The sequence below is a fragment of the Perognathus longimembris genome, chromosome 17 (assembly GCF_023159225.1).
Source record: "Perognathus longimembris pacificus isolate PPM17 chromosome 17, ASM2315922v1, whole genome shotgun sequence".
NCBI classification, from domain to species: domain Eukaryota; kingdom Metazoa; phylum Chordata; class Mammalia; order Rodentia; family Heteromyidae; genus Perognathus; species Perognathus longimembris.
The window spans coordinates 40662518-40678128 of NC_063177.1; the positions used below are offsets into that span (position 1 = coordinate 40662518).

A 15611-nucleotide genomic window follows, 5' to 3' on the forward strand; every position below is an offset into this window, starting at 1 on the left:
TACCAATGGGAGATGCAGTTTATTTACACCAGCAGCCATGGGGGCAGAGGGAATACACAGCGTTTACAAAGTTAGCTACCTGTACAGGATGGATTACATATGCAAAAATAAAAATCTCAAGACCACAGGACAGCGTGAGCCCCACCCCCCTCCCCCAATGACCCCAGCATGCGGTAATGCCAGGCGGGTGGCCCCTGGGCATGCGGGGGGGAGTGATGCATGGAAGGAAAAGCCACCGGCCATGGAAATTAGTACAGACCCCCCCCACACACACTCAGACACATGATAGGATACAGGGTGGACGACACCTAGCTGGGGTGGGGAGGATGGGAATTGAAACCCACACAGCCTGCTGTTAAGAGGGAGTGGGGAGCTCCTAGCCCCTGTTCAACTACACGGTAGGGGGGGGGCACTCTCCCCAGAAGGAAAGGGTCCCTCAGGGTCCCTGCTGGACCAAGCCCATCTCTTACCCAGCCTGGGCAGGGGGCTCTGCCCTGAGGGTGGGACAATGGGGGAAGTTTATGACAAACCAGTTCCCAAACGACTCCTCTTTTCTCCCTCCACCACACAGAAGGGCAAAAGGGAGAGGCCAGAGGAGAAAGGGTGAATGGAGTTAGGGCCTGAGCTACAGCTGCCTCTCAGAAGGGAGAGTGGCCCCTGGCCGCCCTCCCCTTCCCTTCAGTGGACTCCAAGCATGTGCAGAAGCCCCCTGGAGGCTAGCTGACATCCTCCTCTCCCTCGGGCTTCCCCTTTGAGGGAGAAGGCTGTGGAGGGCCAAGAACTGGGGAGCCCAAGCCCCAGGATTTATTCTAACTCCTGCCAAAACTGGTTTGGCTTTTTAAAAAATAATCACAATGCTTGGGTTAAAAACCAATTTGTAACCAGGCATCAACCACAATCCGAATGACCCCAAGAGAAGAGAATGGGGCTCCAGACAGGGTACTGCAAGCCCTATCTCTGTTGTTCCCTTAACCCTCTAGGGTCCCTAACCCAAATCAGTCCAACCAGTCCTGGGTACTAGCTACCCAAAAGTGGGAGTGGCTCCTCCTGAGTGGAGGACAGGGGACATGTCCAGCAAGTGCCAGAGAACTCAGCTCAAGGTCAACTCCATCCTCTTCAGCTCTGTTCCCAGCCCTGACTGCAACTGCATTTGGCCCTCCAGCTTGGCTGGGGGTGGGTGGGCGTGGCCCTGCCGGTGTGGAGGTGGCAGGTACATCTCTTCAGGATGTACATCAGGCAGGTGGGCACCCTGGCATGACAGCCCCACAGCGCACTGGAACCCCTTCCCCCTCCACTGACAGCCCAGGGCACAGGACCCACCCTCTCTTCCCACCCTAGCAAAGGGGGAGAGGCACAAGATTAGGATTTTCCTCAGAGCCCCAAACCACAAGTACAGGAATAAATAACTTAAGAGCGGCGAAGGAAAAGGAAACAGGGCAGGCTTTGGAGGTGGGAGCACTGAGAGGAACTGAAGCTGGTCAAGGTGAAGGAGTGGCAAGCAGCAGCTGGGAACTCAGGCTGCCCCAGCAGGGCAGGGCAGGGCAGGCAGGAGGAATATGGGGCCACCCCAGGAGGGTGAGGCTGGGCCCCTTCCTGGGGCAGGGAATGAGGTAAGAAAACATTTCAAATAAAGCAGCACCGTTCCCTCTCACCTTGGGGCCCCACTCCTCGCCAGCCCTGGTTCAGGGAGGGGGGAGTCATTTTGATCTGCAGCTCCCTCTTCCTACCCTCCCCTTCCCATTCCTTGAAGCTGTAGAGGCTGGAGGCCCTTTCCTGGCACCCAACAACAAAAGGACAGCTCCTGCTGCCAAGGAGGTCCCTGGGACTGAGGGGAAAGGGCTGCCCCTCTAAGGGGCAGGGAAGGCGGCGGCAGTTCTGGACGCCTACCTCAGCAGACAGCGCACTGTGTCTGCCAACCCCTGGGACTGGGGGCATCTGATAGGACTGCACACAGACAGGACATGCACAGCCCCGCCCCTCAGCTCCAAGCACCGGACCCATTCACATTGCTGAGGGCAGCCAGGGGAGGCCCCCTCCAGGCTCAGCTTCCAACCCACAGCCTCCAGGGTAGCCACAATGCCCCTCGGCAGGGCTTAGTCCAGTTCCTGGGGTGGGGGGCAGGCAGTGCCCTGGCACAGTGCCCAGGTCAGGCCCCTGGCCTAGCTGGACATCCAGTAACTCACAGAATAAATAGGAAAACTGCCTCCCCACCAAACTTATGTCCAAGGCATAATGTCCAGGTCTGAGTCCTGCACGCCGAGGGGTCGTGCTCCACTGCAGAGGACCCCGCACCCCCCAGGGGTGCATAACTGGATCCTCTGCCTGCCTGGCTCACCAAGCTTCCCAAGCCCAAACCCCCAGTAGCCGTCCATATGCCAGGCTATGCCACCTGGGTGGGGGTTGGGAGAGAGGGCTCTGCTCAGCCAAAGGCTATCCCTTGCACCCAAGTCAGTTGATGTCATCATAGATGCTGGGCGTTGGAGGAGCCGGTGGCTTTGGCTTCTTTTTCTTGTTGGAGCCCAGATTGGAGGCAGTCCCTACCAGGCTCAGATGGGATTTCTTTTTCTTGGTTTTCCGTGACTCAGAGCTGTTGGTACCTACAAAGGAAGAGGCACACAAGAGATGGGGGCAGGGTGTGGCAGGAGAGTAGGGGAGAGCCCCCATGCCTTTGGACAGAAAGCCCCTAGGACTCAACTGCATCACGTACCTAGACCCCATCCCTGATTTTCACTCGTCTTGGAGGAGCCTGAATCAGAGGGTGAGAGATCAGAGGAGCCGTCCCACTGAAGTCGGCTGATCAGGGCTTGGCTGTCAGTCATGTCAAAGCTGTCGTTATCCAGGGAGCTCTCGACCTCTGGAAGGACTCTGAAAATGAGAGAGGCAAAGAAGAGCTTTAGGGCTACCATACCATCAGGATCCTAAAAACACTAGAATCCACCGTTCTTTTGGTAGGGGCACTTACGCTGAGGACCCAAGGAAATAAATCCTCACAGTTCGCCTCTGCTCATCAGTGTGCTGAGGGCAGCGCAGGGACCTAGTGGGAACACCATCATTACACCCTGGGGCAAGGCAATTCCAGCAGAGTTCCTCCCCTTCACAGACGGAAGGAAAGAGCAGAGCCTCATTGCTCAAACCCAGAGGTACTCCCACCTGTATGCTGGAGGGTCCCCAGGGCCCTTTCTTGACTCTGTGCTCACCTTGTGCACATCTTCTTGGTGTGTTCAGAAATCACCCCACATTGCTGCAAGAGGAATATAAGCTGAAAGGAGGGTCAGAGGGAAACCTACTCTAGACACTAGAGGCTCCCTTCTGTACCAAGGCTAGACTGCACAAGCAGAAATGCCTCCCTTGCAATCCACCCACGGGGAAGGGCAAACAGACAGGCCAGGAAACCAATTACCAGAGACTAGAACTAGATTGGGGGTGGGGATGGGGCCTAATGGTAGAGTGCTTGCCTAGCATGCATGAAGCCCTGGGTTCAATTCCTTGGTACTATTATACAGAAAAAGCTAGAAATGGCACTGTGCTCAAGTGGTAGTGCGCTAGCCTTGAGCAGAGAGAGGTTCAAACCCCAGGACTGGCAATAAAAATAAAAATAAAAATAAAGGAACTCTATGGGGCCACCTGCTATGCCACCAGCTTTCTCTAGAGCCTGTGGGCTCCAGCCCACTCCAAGGGACCCCTGTCCTAGTTCCTCACCGTGGTGAGCAGGCTACGCAGCTCCTCTGGCCCCAGGGTCTCATAGCTGATCCCAGTTGAGTTGCTATACTGTGAGAGGACCAGAAGAACAGGTCAGAAAAGGAAAAAAAGAGGCAGACAAAAAAAGGGGGTGGGAAGATGGAAGTGGAGAATTAGTCTCTCATCCCTTCTTCTGTGAGAGTTTCCAAGTGAGTCCTTTCAACCCACCTGCACACCAGTGAGAAGGCAGGATCCAGGAAAAATACAAATTCATGAGTCCCAAACAGCCCAGCTACTGTTTCTAGCTGTCAGCATTCTGACTCCAGGAGTCCAAATCCCAGCCACCTCCCAGTGAGAATGGACATTAAGAGGGACAGCCTCTAACTCACCTTAAAAGGATCCGAATTGCTAAGTTCCCCTGAAGAAGAAAAAAGAAGGGGAAGGGTGTTTGATGCAGAGGTACAGACAGAGAACCCTGAAAATAACCAGAGAGGAAGTGGGGGTGATAGAAGGATCACAGGCCCTCCCTTGCACACCATCCCAATTCCCGCAGTACTCCTCCGCCTACCCCCACCCTCCCAGGAGCCCCTGAAGACAAGCTAGCAGCACCCTTGTTGCTCTAGACTCACTTACCATTTTTATGTTTTAAAGACTTGGATCTTCGAGGGGAATTGGGGTTCTGGAATGGGAGATACCATAGCTTTGGGGAAAGGGCAATGATAAGGGGAAGCCGAGAACCCAGGGAAGGAAAAAAGGTTTGACAAAGAAACATCCTCAAATTCCTCCTCTTCCTCCCCAGTAAGAGGCCTGTCTGCCTACAGCTCCTCCCCCACACCCTCGAGGCCTCCAAAACTACCCTCCCACCGCACACTCGTCCCCAAACCCACAGAACTCCCCTGCTCCATAACCTCAGACTGCAGTCAAGGCACCCAAGGACTCCCTGCCCAAAGGGGAGGGTATGTGTCCTTCGCCCAAACTTCCCGAGTGCTTGTCCCAGCTCTCACCTTGTCTGATTTTCTCTTCTTGGCTGTGGGAGACAAAAGGATAAAGAACAGGGTTGCTTTTAGGCCCTCAATCTAAGGACATTTAAAGAAAACTACAAAACTACATTTTCCTCCCATTAGTGCCAACAAGAAATGTTTTTCTTGGTTGGTCCTGGGGCTTGAACTCAGAACCTAGGCACTATCTCCAAGCTTTTCTACTCAGGGCTAGTGCTCTACTACTTTGAGCCACAGCTCTACTTCAGGTTTTCTGGTGGTTACTGGGGGATAGAGTCTCCCAGACTTTCCTGCCCAGGCTGGCTCTGAACCTCAAACCTGAGAGCTCAACCTCCTGAATAGGTAGGATTACAGGCGTGAGCCACCAGCATCCAGCTATTGCAAATAATTTGTGACCAATGCATACCCCATTCCTGCCTGCCCACCTCAACCCAGGTATCCTTCCCAAAGTTCCCTAGACCCCCAAAACACCTTTCTTCTCCGAGCCATAGGACCAGTCATTGTCATTGATGTCATCGTTGTCCTCTTGGTCACTCTCAGACTTGTTCATATTGTTGCTATTGGCAATCCTGCCAATGGATGGGAAGAAAATCAATCAATACTACCAGCTCTGTCTGCCCCCAGCTTCAGAGGCACAATGGAATATCTGGGGCCCAGTACAACCCACCCTCTGTACCCTAACAAGTACCCCCCAGGGACAACACGGTACAGACTGCAAAATGTGTAGGTTCAGTACTGCCAGGGAAGAGTCCCTCACCGGCGGTTGGCGATTCGGCTGCTGTTCCGACCCATTCCCAGGCACTTCTCCAGATGGGGAGCGAAGCGGGAGGCAGCGATGCTGCGGCTACAATTGGGGCAGACACACTCCTTGCTCTTCCACTGGTTGAAAACCTGTCCAAAGATGTCTAATCCGGGCTGGTCCACGATCTCTGGGGACAGGAGAGGCTGGCGATCAGGACAGGCCGGGAACCCTCACCTCTTCTTCCCACATATAGTCTCATAGCCTTGTCAAACCCCCTGCCTAATCTCACAGGAGCCCCAGGCTCTGCATCTAGGATGGTTTCCAGAGAAGATCTTTTATAAAGTGTTCCCCAGGCAGGGCCAACACTGCTTTCCTTCCATCTGAAGCTCACCAAAATCCTTCATGCTATCGGGGTCCGTATCATCCAGGAAGAAGTAGCCACACTTGACAGCCCGGTGAACCTCAAAGCAGAATCCCAAACAAGAATCCTCCACCAGGTCCGCGTATATCTCCTGAGCGATGGCCTGGGTCCCAGAGGAGAACATCCACCGTCACGAGAGTTATAGCCCCACGGACTGACAGAAACTCTCACCAACAGACCTCCTGGCCAAATATCATGCTTTCTTTGCCATTTTCCCCATCTTGTCTTGGAATTCTTTCTTCCTGGATCCTTGGGCCTTCTCAGTGGCTATTCCGTTTAAGGAACAAGGCTGACTACCCAAATTCCTCTTTGGCTCAGATGCCAGATATAGCGACGTAGAGACGTCAAGAGAAAGAACTAGAGGCACACGTGGGGGAGCCCTCACCTCTAGTTTGCTGTTATCCAGGCCAGACAAAGACATTTCCTCCATTTTCATTTGTAAACTCTTGTGGAGACGGCGCTCTGACTGCTCATAGCACAGCGGGCGGCAACACGGCTGCACATATGGGGGCGGGGGTGTTGGTGTGAGTCCAAGGTACCTCTGAAGACTGCCACCTCCCCTCCCCACCTCGCTGCCCAGAGCCTAATCTTGGCATCAAGCTATCTCCCTCCCCAAGGCCCAGGCTCACTAAGTCTGCATGGTCCTTCAGGGTCTGAAACCCAGAGGTGGCCTAGTCCCTTCTAGGCCTGCACTCAGGACCTGGCCTCTTATTGCCAATCAGAGTCTGGGTCTCTAGGAGGCAGTAGCTCACCCCATGTCCCCAAAACTCAAACCCCTCTCTGATACCCATGGTGCAATGCAGCAGGGGGAGGAGAAGGAACTCCAAGGCCTCAAAGCAAACCCACAGGGTGTGGCAAAGAACTGCACAGACTCCTGAAGACACCCCCCCCCTTCCCTAAAGGCTCTCCTCAGTCACCTCTGCTTTCCGCCAGGATGTCCACTTGGGGGGGTACTGCTACCAGAAGTAGGAATGGCCCTAGGACCCTACCACCTTCACCCCACTTGCTCTTCCCTTGAAATCAGTCTACCACTCCAGGAGAGGAACAGAGCCCACAGAAGCCTACAGCCCAAGAGGGCATTTCCAATCACCCTGCGCAGGGGCGGGGGTGAGCCCCGTGGGACGCACGTGGGGAGTGGGCGCTCCCCTTACCTGTTCTCCTCCATAACCCCCTCCTCCCTCAGGACCGGCCCGGAAGTCTCTCCAAGAGCCCCAAAGTCCAGAAACCCCCACCACAGGATGCAGAAAAGAGCGCCCACAGTCCGGGGCCCCTCTGAACGGTGGGTACGAGTTTAGGGAGCTGCCGGCCTAGAGTGGGGTGGGGACTGACAAACGAGCCAGGGACACTGGGCAGCGAAGGAGGCCGGGCCGCCGCTCTTCCCCCGTCCCTGCGGCACTGCTGCTGCATCATACCGACTGGGGGGAGGAGAGCCGAGCCGCCCAAGGCCGGCGCCGAGCCGGGACAGCCCGACCCCCAGAGAGTGGAAAGAGTGGGACGCGTCCCGGCCCCTCTCGGTCCTCGCCGGCCGACAGTCCCGGCCGGCCGGGGAGAGGAGTCCGGGAGGGTGTCTCTATTGTCCCGGGGGCTGGGGCCTGGCTCCCTAACAAAGGCCCCGCGCCCCCTCCCCGGCCGGCCCTGCCCCGCCCAAGGGGGACCCAGCCAGGGGGAAAAGCAGGGGGCCCGGACCGGGCCGGGCAGCCGGGGGAAGCCGGGCGTTTCCGCGTCGGCCCGGGGGGAGGGGAAGGGGCGCTGACCCAGACCTGGGGGGAGGGGGCCCAAGCCCCGCCTCGGGCCCCGCCCCCCGCCCCCCGCAGGCCCCTCCCCCGTCCCCGTCTCCGTTCCATACTCACCCCGCCCGGGGGGCCGCGCCGGGGCCCGGCGGCCTCTCAGGGCCGCGTCCTCCGGCGGCGGCGGCGGCGGCGGCTGCTCCGGAGCCCCATGTCCGTCGGTCCGTCCTCGCCTCTCCCCGGGGCCCGGGGCCCGGGGCCGGGGGGGTCGGGCCGTCCCCCCGCCTCGCCGCCTCACCGGGCGGCCATGGCCCCTTCCCCTCCCTTCTCGTCCCGTCGCCGCCTCCTCCTCCTCCTCCTCACCTCACCCCGCCCGCGCGCAGTCCGCGCGCCGTCCGCGCGCCCCTCCCCCCGCCCCCCACTCCAGCCCGCCTCTCCCGGGCGGGGGGTGCGGCGCGAGCCCGGAGCGCGCGCGCGTGCCGCGACCGGAGGATGGATGGATGGAGCGAGCGAGAACGCGAGCGTGCGCGCGCGCGCCCCTCTCCCCCTCCCTCCGCGCGGGCGCGAGGCCAGGCGCGAGCGCGCTCCAACCTCCTCCTCTTCCTCCTCCCGCCCCTCCCCAACACCCCGCCCTCGCCCTCCCTTCCTCTTCCTTCTTTCGCTTTCGCGCGCCCAGCGATTGCTCGCTCCTGCTAGAGGGGCCCGAGCGCGTGCATCTGCCCCGCGGCCGCAGCTCGGCAGCATTTGCTCCAGGGGGCGGGGACCGGGAAGGGAGGAGGGGCGCCACGCCGCCGTCCAAAGTACCGGCGGACGGGAGCGAGGGCGGGGAGGTGGGCGGAGCCTTCGTGTACCAGGCCGACCAATCGCCGCGTGGCCTCGGCCCGGGAGGCCCAATAGGACGGTAGTGGGTGGGGCAGCGTTCAAGGTGAGGTGCGCGGTGCGCTGGGGGCGGAGACGTTGTGCCGTCCCGGCCGGCTCGGGGGCGGGGGCAGCGGGTGGCGTCGAAAGAGAGCGCCGGCTCCCGGCTGAGTCTGGGACGCCTTCCGGCCCAGGCTCCCCCGCCCTTCCCTCGGGGCTCCCCGCTCTTTCCTTTCCTCCCCCTCCATTCCTCCGCTCCCCACTTTTACCCCAAGGTGTGCGGCCACTTCTGTGAGGAGGACGGACTTGAAATGGGGCGCAGTTAAGACCTCAGAGAGGAAAAGCCTCGGAGAGGCTCGTCCGCACTCGCTCTCCCGGTTTCTGGGTGGGTCTCGAGCCCATGCCACACCGTAGGACACGTAGAAGCCGGCGCCCGGGAGATGCCGGTCCACGGCCGAGGGCGGAGGGTCGAGCTGCGCCCTCCGAGAGCAGCGCCCTCCCTTCCTTCAACCTAATTTAGATCCCACACCTGCTCGCCTTTCCTGCTTCCGGATCCCACGCTGGACCCCCGGCTCTCGAGCAGCCCGCCGGGCTCTAGCCAGACCCTTCCCCGACCCAGCGCTGCCCCAGCCCCGGGTGTCCGGTTCCGCACCCTGAGCCTCAGGCCCCCTCTGCCTCAGCCACAGGAAGGTGTCTAGACATCTCGGTGACTCTGGTACCCTGGGACGGCTGTCTGTCAAGCCGGATCCCCTTAGGAGATAGGCTTAAGAGTCTGAAATCACGTACTTTGAGGCCATCATCGGCTCTTCAGCCTTCAAGCTTTCACTGAGGTTTGCTGACAGAATATTTTGAAGTAGCTTTAAGACCTGGAATCAGATCTGAACTGGTGGCTTTTAGTAAATGAGCTCTCTCTGCCTCAGTTCCTTTCCGTTGCCTGTAGGTGTAATGATAGTACCTGTCTTATTAGATTGTGAGGATTAAATAGTACATTCGAGCCCAGTGTAAGTGCTAGGTAAATCTTAGCTGGTTTTATTTATTTTTGTTCCAGTGCTGGGATTTGAACTCAGGGCCTGGGTTCTGTTGCTTAGTTTTTGTGTTTTTTTGTTTTGTTTGTTTTTGCTCATGTCTGGCACTCTGTACCACTTGAGCCACGCCTACACTTCCACATTCTTGGTGGTTCATTGGAGATAAGTCAATTGGATTTTCCTGCCTTGGCTTACTTCAAACTGCAATTCTCAGATCTCAACCTCCTGAGTAGCTAAGATAACAGAGGCACTTTGAGACAGAATCTGGCTAGCTATCTCAAGCTGACCTCAAACTTTCTTTTTCCTTTTTTTGCCAGTCCTGGAGCTTGAACTCAGGGCCAGAGCACTGTCCCTGGCTTCTTTTTGCTCAAGGCTAGCATTCTACCACTTGAGCCACAGCGCCACTTCTGGGTTTTTCTGTATATGTGGTACTGAGGAATTGAACCCAGGGCTTCATGTATGCTAGGCAAGCACTCCACTACTTGGCCAAATTCCCAGTCCTTGACCTCAAACTTTCTATGGGCTCAAAATTACAATCCTGTTTCAGCCTCCAAATTGCTAGTATTACAGATGTACATAACCATACCATAACTTTTTTTTTTTAATGATGCTCCAAGTCTTGTGATACAAAGATTAAAGAAGGCAGTTGTAGGGCTGGGAGTATGGCCTAGTGGCAAGAGTGCTTGCCTCCTATACATGAAGCTCTCAGTTCGATTCCCCAGCACCACATATATGGAAAACGGCCAGAAGGGGCGCTGTGGCTCAGGTGGCAGAGTGCTGGAAGAAGCCAGGGATGGTGCTCAGGCCCTGAGTCCAAGGCCCAGGACTGGCCAAAAAAAAAAAAAAAGAAGGCAGTTGTACTTCAGAATTTCATAGTCTCCCATGGTAGGAAGACCTGTAGGGAGATAATTGAAAAATAATGTATACAAATGAGAGCTATAGGGCTGGGAATATGGCCTAGTGGCAAGAGTGCTTGCCTCCATATACTTGAAGCCCTGGGTTTGATTCCCCAGCACCACATATATAGAAAATAAGTGGCACTGTGGCTCAAGTGGCAGAGTGCTAGCCTTGAGCAAAAAGAAGCCAGGGACAGTGCTCAGGGCCCTGAGTTCAAGGCCCAGGACTGGCAAAAAACAAAAAACAAAACAAATGAGAGCTACAGCCGCTAAGCCTGCAATCCTATCTATTCAGTAGGCTGAAACCTGTAGGATTGAGGTTCAAAGCTAGCATGGGCAGAAAATCCAGAGAACTTTGTCTCCAATTAATGAGCAAAAAAAAAAAAAATGCCAGACAGGAAATGTGGCTAAGTGAAGTGATATCATGCTGACTGTGAGCAAACAAGCCCAGCAAGAGTGATTGGCCCTCTGAGTCCAAGGTGTGGGCACACATACACACCAAAAACAAAAATGAAAGTTCAGAAGTGGGCCTAAATGATGTAAAAGGTCAGGAAAGGTTTTTTGTAGGGGAAGATGAACTAGAAGACCAGGATGGCATTAGACATGTCAACAATAAACTTCAAAATCTCAGGCAGGGTCTGGGAATATGGCCTAGTGGTAGAGTGCTTGCCTCGTATACATGAAGCCCTGGGTTCAATTCCTCAACACCACATATACAGAAAAAGCCAGAAGTGGCGCTGTGGCTCAAGTGGTAGAGTGCTAGCCTTGAGCAAAAAGAAGCCAGGGACAGTGCTGAGGTCCTGAGTTCAAGCGCCAGGACTGGCAAAAAACAAAACAAAATCTCAGGCAGGTCAGATGTGGTGGTGGCAGCACTATCATTAGAGCACTGGTTTGGTTGCCAGCTGAGGTAGGAGGATTGAAGGATCAAGGCCAGCCTAGCTATATAACTAGTTATGTCTCAAAGCAGTTGGAGTGTGGCTCAAATGGTAGAGTTCCTTGTTAGCAAGCACAAGGCCCTGAGTTGAAACAAAAAAAAAAAAAGAAATGAAAGTGAAACAAGGGGCTGGGGATATGGCCTAGTGGCAAGAGTGCTTGTCTCGTATACATGAAGCCCTGGGTTCAATTCCCCAGCACCATATATACAGAAAATGGCCAGAAGTGGTGCTAAGTGGCCTAAGTGGTAGAGTGCTAACCTTGAGCAAAAAGAAGCCGGGGACAGTGCTCAGGCCCTGAGTCCAAGCCCTAGGACTGGCAAAAAAAAAGTGAAACAAAAAGAATATGGATAAGGCTGGAGACTAGCTGAAACAGAAGAATGGGTAAGGAGTGCAGGAGGTAAAGCATGTGAGATCGTGAGATCCTATAGGAATCATCTGTATGATCTGAGGAGTGTTAAAGTTGTGAGCTTGCACCCTACAGGTGATGAGGAATTCTCAGTGGGAATCATTTGGTAGGGCTTGATCATTCTAGAGACTGAAGAATAACTGAGGATCAGCAGGTCTCCATTATTGATTGAGCTGTATTGGCGGGAGGGGAGGGGAAGAAAGGAAGCCCTGAAAACATCTTTAATCAGGAGGAGAAACTCTGTGGAGGACATGGGAGGATATAGGATGATGACAAATTCACTCTGAGATGTATTGGTGTTACAGTGGATCCAGCTGGTCAAGACTGAGAAGGTGGTTGAACGTCTGTCTGGAGTAAAGAAGCAAACTGAGCCAATGAGGAACTTCAAGAGCAAAGCCCTGGCCTTCCTTTTTCTTTCTTCTTCCTCCCTCTCAGGAATCTTACATGGTGAGGCTGATTTATTTCTTACCAAAGTCTACCCTTGCCCTAAGGAATTTGCATATGTTTCACAAACTCTCCTGGCTCCTCCCTGTTTACCTAAACCCTTATCTCCCCACCTGCTGCCATCCTCATACCAAACTTTACAACTGGACTGTTCTAGTTATTCCACATTTGGTCTGGGGTGTCCTGTGGTAGTGATCTTTTTGGGTATGGTGCCCGGTCTCTAGAGTTAGCACCAGTTAATAAATTCTAAGGACTTCACTGGTCCTGGCTCTGGGACCAGTAGCAAGCAGGAAGACACACAGAGCTTGTCTTGGTGGTACGTACAGCTCAGCACTGCCGGATGCGAAAGGAGCAAGTCTGTGAGGACATCTCTGTTACTGAAGAAACTTAGGACACAGAGATCTTTTTTTGTTGGGGGTTCATAGCTCCATCCTCCCCGCGCCCCCCCCCCCCCCACCAAGGAAGTGGCCTTCTAAGTGGTGGTCTGAATTAACTAGGAAGAGAGGTAAAGAATATTCTAGGCAGCGAGAATAACATATGTATAGGCCCAGGAAGAGAACATGGTATGTTCAGCGCATGGAAGGATAGTGTGGCTGGAGTTGGGGCAGGGAGGCCAGCAGGAACAGCAAATGTCTATCCCAGTTTCCTGGGCCTGTGGGCCATATGTATTCCATCACTCATTCATCACATGCTTCTTAGGTGTCAAATGTAGGCCAGGTAGTTTTAGGTGCTGGGATTATTGGAATGAACAAGCAGCTGAGGAGAGAGAAGTAAATACATAATGAAGGCAATGGAGGAGGGAGACCTCTCTGGAGAGGGAGGTCAGGAAAGGCTTCTGTGAGGTGACATTTGAGCTGAGATCAGAAGGACAAGAAAAGTCAAATGCAAAGGCATGTTTGAAAAATGGAATAGATATTACTTGCTTTATCAGCGTGTGTGACTAGGAAGAGTGGAATGAAAGAAGGGGAATGAATTCAGGGACCAGAACTTAAAAGCTCATGGTAGGTAACACATAGTAAGGACAGAAATAATCAGATTTGGATTTTGTTTGATTTAGACAGGGATTGCTACATAACCCAGACTAGCCTGAAGCTCACTACTGTATATGTAGCTCAGTCAGAACTCAAACATGACAAGCTTTTGCCTCAGTGCTAGGATTACAGGAATGTAATTAAACTATCCCACCCAGCTTGGATTTTTGTGTTTTTTTTTTTTTAAGATGGGGTCTTACTTTGTTGCCCAGGCTGACTGAGGCCCTCACATGACTGATGCCCTAGCATTTGAACCACGCTTCCACTTCTGGGTTGTTGTTTTTTTGCTGGTTAATTGGAGATGAGCATCTTGGGGATTTATCTGCTGGCCCTGAACTGTGATTCTCAGACCTTAGCCTCCTCCATAGCTAGGATTATAGGTATGAGCCACAAGCATCTGGCTTGGATATCTTTTGAAAGCATCTTTGGCTGCAGGAAGACTGGATTCAGGAAGACCTTTATAGAAGTTGAGCAATGGTGGTAGCCTTGACTTGGTTGGGAATGAAAGCTATGGAGAAGACTAAGCAGCTCAGAGAAATTAGAAATGGACAGATTTAGGTGATGGATTAAACATGGTTTCGGGCTGAATGACTAAAAACTGAAGTATGACTTCCTACTACCCCAGAGGATGCATAGTTAGTTGTCTGTCTGCACACACAGGTCTTCAGAAGAGCCATCCTTAGGTCATTTTCTTTCTTTTCTGCTGGTCCCGGGGTTTGAACTCAGGGCTTGTGCACTGGCCCTGAGCTCCCCCACCCACTCCAGGCCACTGCTCTACCCCTTGAGACACAATTCCACTTCTTTTTCTGGTTAATTGGAGATAAGTCTCCTGAACTTTGCTACCACAGTCCTCAGATCTCAGCCTTCTGAGTAGCTAGGATTACAGGCATGAGCCACCATCTCTCGACACATAGGCCATTTTCTGCTATTATAACAATACTACAGGGCTGGGGATATGGCGTAGTGACAAGAGTGCTTGCCTCGTATACATGAGGCCCTGGGTTCGATTCCCCAGTACCACATATATACAGAAAACGGCCAGAAGTGGTACTGTGGCTCAGGTGGCAGAGTGCTAGCCTTGAGCAAAAAGAAGCCAGGGACAGTGCTCAGGCTCTGAGTCCAAGGCCCAGGACTGGCCAAAAACAAAAACAAAAACAAACAAAAAAACCCCCAATACTACAATCTGGGCAAATTAGAAACTACAGAAATATATTTGGCTCATGCTTCTGGAGGCTAGAAGTCCAAGAGTCTGCTGCTAGCATCGGGTGAGGCCTTGTGTGACATTGTAACACAGCGGGGGGACAAGCAAGCCAGAGAGAAATGGACTGGGACCCTAGAAGAGTGCAGATTTGCTCCTATGAAATACATCAATCCAATCATGAGGACTTAAAGGCCCCACCTCTTACTGTTGTCCCAGTGGCAATTAAATTTCAACATGAATTTTGGAGGCATATCAAGTTCAAGCATGCAGTCTCTGGGGATACCACCTTTTGGAAGAGTTGAGAGTAATGAGAGGCATGGACACTCAGGATGGAATGAGGGAGAAGGGCTGGCCCCAGCGGAGTGCACGGAGGAGTAGGACCCAGACAAGTGTCCTCGGGGAGGTGACTGTAGAAAAGTTGTTTCTGGGTAATAGTGAGCAGGAACATTGTTAGTTTGGCTCAAATAAGAAAGGGGCTGAGGTGCAGTTCTTGCATAGAACCAGGGGCTTCAGCCTTTGGCTATTGTAAGAACCTAGTTCAGGGGGCTGGGGATTTAGCTCAGCAGAAGAGCGCCTGCCTAGTGAGCGCCAGGCCCCAAGTTCGGTCCTCAGATGGCCGGGGGGGGGGGGGGGGGCGCGGGGAAGAACCTAGTTCAGGCCTGTGCAGGAAAGGCAGTCCCTTAAGACAGTGAATTGTCTTATCCCAGTCACTTTCCATCAGAGACCAGTATAGAAGTAGGAAAATCATGTCCAACGCTGGGTGGAGTTAAGACTCCCAAGTGAGAGGGCTCCTTTAATTCTCCCCGATAAGCTGTACACCAGCCAGGAAGGCCTGCACACCCAGGGTGAACCCTTGACCCTGGCAGTTCCTCACCTTCCGTTTCCCAAGACCAGGCTCTCTGGGAAAAAATGCTTTTGTTCTCCAACTTCGCAGTGGCCTCAGGTAGCTGCCAAGCCAGGTGGAGAAACTGAAGAAAATGAATTTGCAAATTACAAGAGCAGTAGCATGGAACAATGTGAAGGTTGCCTGTTAAACTTTTAAAGAAATAGGAAAACAGGAAGATGGTTGTAGAAAAGGGACCCCCCCCCAAAAAAAAAAAAAAGCAAAAAACAACAACAACCAAGAGCTGAACACCAGTGGCTCATGCCTATAATCCTATTTACTTGGGCTGGGAATATGGCCTAGTGGCAAGAGTGCTTGCCTCATATACATGAAGCCCTGGGTTCAATTCCCCAGCACCACATGTAT

At 53.7% G+C, this 15611-nt stretch overlaps 1 protein-coding gene and 1 long non-coding RNA gene across 7 annotated transcripts; one reads left to right on the forward strand and one right to left on the reverse strand.

Annotated features, from left to right (window-relative positions):
- Positions 1 to 8074, reverse strand: Atxn7l3 (ataxin 7 like 3). Of its 5 annotated transcripts, none has more exons than XM_048365405.1 (13): positions 7690 to 8074; positions 6225 to 6335; positions 5810 to 5942; positions 5434 to 5605; positions 5148 to 5245; positions 4683 to 4705; positions 4312 to 4378; positions 4068 to 4153; positions 3700 to 3768; positions 3198 to 3241; positions 2963 to 3034; positions 2708 to 2865; positions 1 to 2597 (listed from the first exon to the last, which is right to left on the reverse strand). In XM_048365405.1, the coding sequence occupies exons 2-13, from the start codon at positions 6273 to 6275 to the stop codon at positions 2449 to 2451; spliced, it is 1122 nt and encodes a 373-aa protein (XP_048221362.1). In that variant the 5' UTR covers positions 6276 to 6335; positions 7690 to 8074; the 3' UTR covers positions 1 to 2448. The 5 variants fall into 5 exon arrangements, with proteins under 5 accessions (XP_048221362.1, XP_048221364.1, XP_048221365.1 ...); XM_048365407.1 differs by having other exon boundaries at positions 4312 to 4357; positions 7690 to 8070; XM_048365408.1 differs by having other exon boundaries at positions 4068 to 4096; positions 7690 to 7956.
- A 538-nt stretch (positions 8075 to 8612) lies between these two features.
- On the forward strand, positions 8613 to 15471 carry LOC125365385. Of its 2 annotated transcripts, none has more exons than XR_007213690.1 (3): positions 8613 to 9254; positions 11916 to 12133; positions 15297 to 15471. It is a non-coding gene; the product is annotated as an uncharacterized LOC125365385 (long non-coding RNA). The 2 variants fall into 2 exon arrangements; XR_007213691.1 differs by having other exon boundaries at positions 8613 to 8809.
- The last annotated feature ends 140 nt before the right edge of the window (positions 15472 to 15611 follow it).

What these genes read in the sequence shown, in the direction of transcription:
- Atxn7l3 (XM_048365405.1), bottom strand. Translation starts at nt 6,275, where the DNA reads ATGAAAATGGAGGAAATGTCTTTGTCTGGCCTGGATAACAGCAAACTA. An exon ending in GTCTTTAAAACATAAAAATG is followed by an intron (nt 4,154 to 4,311) that starts GTAAGTGAGTCT and finishes GGTTATTTTCAG; the next exon opens with GGTTCTCTGTCTGTACCTCT. An exon ending in ACCAAGAAGATGTGCACAAG is followed by an intron (nt 3,035 to 3,197) that starts GTGAGCACAGAG and finishes TGTTCCCACTAG; the next exon opens with GTCCCTGCGCTGCCCTCAGC.